The following is an 8,450-nucleotide window of genomic DNA, read 5'->3' as shown; positions in this document are numbered from 1 at the left end:
CTTAATGTAATTTTACCCCATCATTAAATTAAAACATACATTCGTTATTTTTTTAAAAAATGGGACCTAATGCGTGATTTTTACTAAATTTCACTCTCCCTCTCTCCCCTACCCTCCTTTAAAGAAAGTTGTACATTAGGCTCCATTTTCTTAAAAAAGAAAATAATGAATTTTTGCTTTAATTTAATAATGGAGGTAAAATTACATCAACTTTAATTGTTTAGAGTTTAAAATATACCAAATAAAACTTCAAAATTTAAATTTTTTCTGAATTTATAATTCAGGTCCAAATTACATATTAACTATTTAGTTTTTAACACCATTAAAAATATTTTATTTCAGATTTTAAAATGCTTAATTATACTGATTAAAATTATGTAAAAATTTTAAAATTATTAATTTTCCTTCACTTGACAATCTAATTGTTTTCTCTCTCCTTCCGTTTTAAAAAATTTTATCGTTATATTTGCATAATTATTTTACAAAATATTAAAATTAATGAACATATATTATATTAAAATAAATAAATAAAAATTATATTAAATAATTTATATTTTATTATATTAAAGTTTTAATTCATTGTTTTTTGGGCAAGAAATTTCTTAATTCATTAAACTTATATTTATGTATGATTCAACTTTTGTATATATTTAAAATTTATAAAATTTAAAAAATATTATATAAATAAGTTTATATAACTATAAATTTAAAATAAGATTAAAAATTTAAAATACATGCATTGTAATTATCATTTAAAAAATAAATGACATTTATATTAAAAAATAATATTTTAGTTCCAAATATATGATTTTACAATTAATTAATAATCAAACGGATAAAAATAAAATTTTAAAAATAGAAGACATGAATGTATTTTTGTAAATTTTGATTCTAATAAAAGTTTATATAAATTTTAAACAGAAAAAAAAAAGATTTATGACTAAAAATATAAGGAATGTTGGAGTATTTTACTCTCTCTCTCTATATAAAGACTAAAGGAATGGCAAACTAGCTAAAGATTTAAAATTTGACCTTATTTGATAAAGAATTTATAATTGATGTTACAACTTTTAATATGAAAAATAATAAAAATATTTAAATAAATGATACTCTTTTTATTTAAAAATATAAGATATTTTTAATTGAATATCACTCCTCAATAAAGTAGCTACCTATTTTCCAACTAATCCTATCTTTTTATATTTATCTCTATTAAAAATTTTATAATAAATATAAAATCATTATCAATAAAGGCACTTTAAAAAAATAATAATTAAAAATACCTTACATTTTGAACATTTAACTTATTAAAAAATATTTTATATTTTTTATCGAAAAGAGTATACATTGTTGTATATTATTTACAACTTATCTTCTGTAATAATTTATTACTACATGTATAATAAAATTAAATTTTAAAATTTTAACACAAATCACTCTAAAAAAAAACGTTGATTAACTGCAAATTAATGGATCTATTTTTTTTATTATGATACTAGCATGTGCAACGCATGGGTCAGAAAATATAAAGGGGTGAAAGGAAAGAGATTCTGTCCTCGATGCTGCCAACCCTAGTTTCTCTCTCCTTAGCCCGACTTTCCTCAAACACAAACTTGGCACCTCCTCTGTATTTCGGTATTTCCCTCCTTTTCTATCAGTTTCCCTAGACACAAGAGCGCGAACCGGCGCGGGCAACAACCTTTTCAGCTTTTATGTCCATTCTTACACACTAGGTGAATCATTGTGCTCGAAGGAGAACGTGAATTGGCAAAATGGGGAAGTACATGAAGAAATCCAAAATTGCTGGTGATATTGCAGTTATGGAGGTTTCGCCTCAGTCCTCTTTGGGCGTTCGTACCAGAGCTAAAACTCTCGCATTACAGAAGCTTCAGAAGTCATCATCCTTGTCGACACCGGACCCAGATGCTTCCCCCTCCTATCTGCAACTCCGAAGCCGCCGCCTCCAGAAGATTGCCGCCGGCTCCGAGACCCACCCTCCGCCGCCACAAAAAAAGTCTTGCCGAGAAAGCCCTATATGCGATATGATTGTAAATTCCAGATTTGATGAAAAGGAGGGGTTTTTTTCTACCGTACTTGGCAAGGAAACTCAGGCAGGGGAGTTGGAGAACAATGATGGGGGTATTGAGGGTTCTTATGGGGAAAATTTCCTGGAGGTTGAAGGCAGAGATCGGTATATAATTTTATTTTATCATGTTACCTGAGATTTTTTTTTTTTCAATCTATCTTTTTTTCTGATTTGAGTATTGAACCTCGTACATGAGTAATTTATCTGCTGGTGTTTACATTTCTCTGCCTTTCTGTGATTTTGTGATTGTGGAATTATTGTTACATTATTTGTGTGCATAGCTTTTTCTGCTGGTTATTGTTTTTGAAATGCAGTAACTTCATGCGTCTCTTGAAATTCTCGACTTAAAACAACCAGAAAGAAGGTACCATGAAGTTTTCTGAGAGTTATGGATTTTTTGTTTCTTGCATGAAATAATTTCGTTGGTTTGGAAGAAGGTTTTCTCTCCTCTCCCACGTCCTGTTTGGCCCATTCACCCTTCCTTCTAATTATCTTCATCTTGCTCTTTATTTATCAAGAGAATCAGAGAAACTTGTTTACATTTTTGTTAGCAGTGAGTGCTTTCTGTTGTCTACTTTTAAAAAAGTACTTTTACTTCCATATGTGATTTCATTGCATAAAATTAATTTCTGAAACCGTGCCCAAAACTGACGTTTGTAGTTCTTAAGATAAATTTGGATCTTCACAGTTCTTAACCGTCAATATTATGAGTTATGGATTCTTAAATGCTATTTTCGGTGTATTTATTTAACTTGAAGACATGGATTTATTAATGTATTTATTAACAATGTCTCTGCTGAGCTGGATACTGTAGATTAATAAGGCTACTTTCCTAACATTGGAGTCGCCACTTTGTAGTTTGTGCACCTGCATATAGGGATTCATTTGAACATAAACTTGGGTCTTGACAGATTTATTACTGGAGATGCACTCAGCTAGGACCATAATACATTCGTTTTGTTTTTTTCCTCAATTTTTATGTTATTGAACAGATTTGAATGCACCTGGTAGTTGCAGGAGCTCTGCCCTTGACTTGAGGAGATTTAGACTCAAACTAGATGGAGGAGATCATTAAATGTAATAAATAATAATAAAGAAATGTTCCGTAGTGACTGCATCATGTTTATGTATGACCTCGATTGTCCTTGCGGTCCATTTATTTGCAATTTGCAAGTTGCCTGGCTAAAGTCTTAGGCCTCTATAATAGTTAATATGAAAGTTCTTGACTTCTAGTCATGCCTATAGCAGCAACTCTTGTGACTCGTGCAAGCAACAACGATGTATCATAAGTTCATAATCATATACTTGGGGCCTTATTACAGGCTGAGATGCGTTCGTGGAATCTCTGTTTGGGTTTGCCGTCAGTGAGAAATATTTCGTCTGTCTCTTGCTTTGTATTTTTCTATCGGTAACTGAGGCCACCATGTCAGAATCTGTGCCATTACTGCCAGCTACTTTTTTAAGAGTAGCTATTTGTCTTTAGTTCCATACTGAAGAGATCTTGTAGGGGAAATAAACGTTCTTTTTTATTTCTCAAACTTAGAAATCACATGTTATGCGATGCCAGTTCTGTTGCAGAACCCTGTCAGGGTTTTTATTTGATTTAAAAATAACACACTCGTTCGCATCTTTTATTTTTGGGGTCAAATACAAGGATTGTAGAAGGACTGACTTGTAACGAGCTTATTAATTTTTAGGATTAACTTGTACAGTTATTAATTTTTGAAGATTAAAACTAACTAGGCCTATTAAGATGTATGTTTATTCTTTCTATTAGTTGCAAGATTTGTGTTCATACCATCACCCTGTACTTAATCAGGCTTTTTTTTGTGCTAAGCATATTTTGGTTACACCTTGTTGGTTAAACAGGAGCACAAGGGAAAGCACTCCTTGTAGTTTAATTAGGGACTCGAATGCCGTTAGCACCCCTGGTTCAACCACAAGGCAAAGGGCACCCAGCATCACTAACCAGATCATTTGCGAACACATACAGAGAAATATTCCTACAGCTTACGAGATGGATGAGTTCTTCGCATTTGCAGAGAAGCAGCAGCAAATTATATTTATGGGCAAGTATGTTATCTTTATCACCAATGCCTTCTTTGTTTCATGTGGTGATTTACCCAATTGGTTGAGTGAAAAAAACTATATTAATTGTTTAGTGTTTTTATCAGCTTTATATACTTCGAGAACTTGACCGAAATCTTGTGCTGACACGCATTGCTTTTATTTTGCAGATATAACTTCGACATTGTCAATGATGTACCTTTGCCAGGTCGATATGAATGGGTGCAGGGACTTCAGTAGGCGGAGGTTGCTTAGTTGAGGTCTAGGGTACTCTGCTACTATGTTGATTTCAAGCTGAGCTATTAACATTTGTCGATTTTACAACTAACATACAAAACCAATTAGATTGCTAGAAGCACTTGCTCAACTAGAGGAGGGATCGCATCTGTTGAGAGGAGAATTGTCTTAAATTTCCAGTTTAGCCTTTCAAGTTTTTTCAGCTTTGCTTTGTAATCTGCTGTGGTCTTTTCTCCTTTTTTCCCTCCCTTTACCTCCTTATTGTCCATATGTAGGTATGGTGAACCGTGATTAATAATAATGTTAGAGTAGCTATTCTTCCACCTGTTAAATTTGATTTTTTTTAAAAAAAATGACTGTGTTCTTATTAAGTTTTGGAGTTAATGTCTTAAGTGTGTCTTTGGATAAAAAATTTGCCACTGAAGTTAGGTTAGCAAATTGAAGTTAGAAAAAAAGTATATGATTTTAATGTGATTTATGTTTGGATATTTTTTTTTTTTATAAATCAGTTGAACAAATTGAAAATTATTTGGATGATTTGATTCAAAAGTTAGTTAAGATATATAATGACAAAAATAGGTATAAATTTTGTTGTCTATATTTTTGTGATCAATTTGATATTTTTAGGAAAAAAAATCATAAACTTTAGATTGCATTTAAAAAGTTGGACTTAAAATATATAAAATAAATTAATTATTTAAAAATCAAAATTTTTAAAAAGAGCATGAATGAAATGATAAATTATAGTTTATATATAATTAAAATTTAATAAATTGTGTAATTTGATCTTTTTTAAAAAAATCAAACTTTAAATTTAAATTTAGAAAAACAATATATATAAAATGAGGTGTTAAGCATTAACTATTAACTATTATTTATAATATTGGATTACTTTTGTAGAAGCACCAGTAGTTCGGTCTCAACCTCCCAAATGCTATATTTCACCAATGCCACCTTCTTTGATCTCATCTACAACATTTTCACGGACATTACCTTTATCGTTGACAACACATTCCTTCTCTTCTTTACTAACCTTGTCTTCTCCATGCAGGTTGGCTTTGCCATGCTCTAGGCTGTCTCCTTTCGTGCCAAAAACACCATGAGTACTGGTTCAATTGAAGGAAGATCGAATGGCAACAACAATGGTGAGCATAATATCTAGTCAGATTTGCGGCGAGAGATCAGATGGTGGCGAGCACACTTGTGAAAGTAGAGACTTGTGAAGGCAGAGGAGAAGAAATGATGCCACTCGTAAATGAAGAGAGAAAAGACAGCATTGTGAATCAGTGCGAGCAACACAATGCACACACAGTGGAGATTGGGTCTCAACGGCAGTGGTAGTTGTGGCTGTGATCTCTCATCAAATCCAACAAGCTTGGGAGAGTGAAGGGCGAGCCAGAGCAGCCATAGGAGCAGCAATGACGACGATCTGGGCAGAGAGCAAGCAACTGAAGTGAGAGAATAAAAAATTTAAAAAGCATTTAATGCTCCAATGTTCATATATTTGGACGCCCAATGCTGATGGAAAAGTTGGGTGGTTGAGCTTTGGCAAAAACGTTGGTTTGGACCCTAACTAAGGTTGATTATTTTTTTGCTATCCAAACATGATAAATGAAGCTTTTAAGATCCCAACTTAGGTTTGGTCCCTCCTAACTTAAGTTAAGATTCAATCCAAACATGCTCTAAAAATGAGTTTAGAATTTAAATTATTGCTAGATGCACGGTTCCACCTGTCTCAAATTTCACTCTTGCTTTTGGTCTTAGAAATTGGTTTTCCTCAACAACACCATCGTCGATGCTTTGCCTGCTTTATGAATGGACATCTCTTTCCACACGCCTTTGCCCGTGCTTTGCTTGTTCGTCACTTGAACGACATTATTGTTGCAGCTCTTGGGGATCCTAACTACTGACTTGGTGAGAGAGACGCTGAGTGAGTGGGGCGAGAAGGGGGTGGGGGGAGAGGGGAGGGAAAGGAGGAATTTGTTAGGAAACAAAATAAACATTTATCGAAGGTCTAGTTAATCAAGTTTGCATGTAGGTTATGTCATGGAGTAACATGAGCATATTGGATGATCATAAATAAGAGAATTCACTAAAGAGGGTAGGGTGATAAGGAAATCAACATGGTACTTACCAGTATCGTGAGGCTTGGTGTTTTAGTTCTTTACTATCATCCTAGATTGAGTATTACTCTGGATTTGGTATTGCCTTGGACTTTGTAGAATGACATTGAGTTTAGAATGGGAAAATTCATGGTCTAAGTGTAAGGCTTTAGCTAGGTCATTTCTCACAATTGGAGAGCAAATCTAATTTGGTCACATAGGTTGGTCCTATATGATTTTATAGCTCATGAATTTAGTCAAAAGATGTAAAGAGAGAAATAAAGATTGAATACCTAATTTATTATCATTGCATTATATGCCTTTTCGTTAATGATTAATAGTTTTATAATACATGTTGAATATGGAAAGATTGTTGAAACAACTCCAATTTAAAATTCACACTTAACCACATCCTAACATGGTAGTATAAGATTTACCTACCATGATAGAAAAGGAACAACCTAATTATCATGGTAAAAAAAGAACTACCCTTGCTTCTACCATGACATTTAGAGTAAGCCTAATTAACTAACATAAACCCTTACTATGGTAGAAAATATTTCCACATAATATTCAAGGCAACCATAACAAAAAAGGCTAAAATTATTGATTCCATAATAACTTTATAATTAGATAATTATTCACATCTATTATGATAGGAAAGGAACAAACTCCTTGTGCAACCTACTAGCAGTAAAGGAATAATCCTACATAATTATAATTCGGATAATTGAAATAGGAAATGATAAATAGAAATAAAACGTAAATAAAAATATACACTAATGCCTCCAGTCAAATCCCCTCAACTTGTGGCTCGGAGGCTAAAAGAATAATGCAGTCCAATATAAAAAGAAATATCAATTAAATAAATAAAATGTCTGAGTTATGTGGTCATAAGTGTGGTAACAAGCTTCTTCCTCCAAGGCCATACTTCTTACAAAATTGGCAATCTTTGAGCCTATTCCATTCCCTAGGCTCCGCTATTAATTCCTATAACAATTAAGAAGAAAGTGAGACGATGTCTCAATAACCTCTTAGAGGTTATAGTATATCCATATCCAGTAGATGACTTGATCTATTGGGTTTTCACAAACATTTCACTTCCCACTAATAATTATCATAAAGAAATTTCAAATATATCTAAATTCAATGCAACAATCACTATTAGCTATTATGCTTGAAAATGTTTTATCTAATATATGACTATTTCACAGGTAACAAAAGCACATTAGAAAAGTTTCATTCATATAACACAAGAATTTAGACAAAAGACACGAGAATCCATTAACTTTATCCAATAATTCAAGTATATACTGTCCAAAGGACATCAATGATATCAAATCAATATTACATTCAAAAAGCATAAACCATTTGAAATACAATATTAATAGATGAAAAGTTAATTTTATTTTGCATTAAGTTCCTCCTTATCTCCTCTTTATTTTCACTGGCTAAAGCCTTAGGCAAAAGTTGGTGCTTAGCCAAAAGCCCATTACTCCATATCAAACCTTAACTTCCCCCTTTGACCAAAAGGGTATCCCAGAAGGTATCGAGCTTATCCTAACCCTAGTCAAAGAAATTACACAGCTCAGGCACTGAGTAAAGCCACTCTGTGTGCAACACACGAGGACAAATGCATAGTCATGGTTCAACCTTATTTTCTCTGCTTTATCCCACAACCTACAACCACCTCATGTACAGAACAATTCCAATATATTTCAAAGTTAATCACATTTTCATTTATCACATGATTATTCAATAATGTTCAATGACAATAAACTATCATCCAAAGCAATTATATTTGAGTCATCACATCAGAATCAAATTTTACACTATACATTGTATTTACAACGTCATCACAATTAAATTATACAATCAATTAAGATCAATTAGCATTTATCGAATTCTAAATTTTCATACAAGCAATATAGCATTTCTAAGTGTTTCGCTATGGAATA

The 8,450-nt window shown here is 32.3% G+C and overlaps 1 protein-coding gene across 2 annotated transcripts; it reads left to right on the top strand.

The window, feature by feature from the left end:
• The first annotated feature begins 1,570 nt into the window (after nt 1–1,570).
• LOC129290452 (cyclin-dependent kinase inhibitor 3) lies at nt 1,571–6,014 on the top strand. Of its 2 annotated transcripts, XM_054927225.1 has the most exons (4): nt 1,571–2,191; nt 3,956–4,159; nt 4,324–4,413; nt 5,442–6,014. In XM_054927225.1, exons 1-3 carry the CDS (start codon nt 1,773–1,775, stop codon nt 4,391–4,393), a joined length of 693 nt encoding a protein of 230 aa, XP_054783200.1. In that variant the 5' UTR covers nt 1,571–1,772; the 3' UTR covers nt 4,394–4,413; nt 5,442–6,014. The 2 variants fall into 2 exon arrangements, with proteins under 2 accessions (XP_054783200.1, XP_054783199.1); XM_054927224.1 differs by lacking the exon at nt 5,442–6,014 and having other exon boundaries at nt 4,324–4,722.
• The last annotated feature ends 2,436 nt before the right edge of the window (nt 6,015–8,450 follow it).

This window comes from Prosopis cineraria, unplaced genomic scaffold (assembly GCF_029017545.1).
Source record: "Prosopis cineraria cultivar Desert tree isolate PC_DT_omini unplaced genomic scaffold, ASM2901754v1 PC13, whole genome shotgun sequence".
In the NCBI taxonomy this organism is placed as follows: Eukaryota; Viridiplantae; Streptophyta; class Magnoliopsida; order Fabales; family Fabaceae; genus Prosopis; species Prosopis cineraria.
This window is presented reverse-complemented; position numbering and strand designations above follow the sequence as displayed.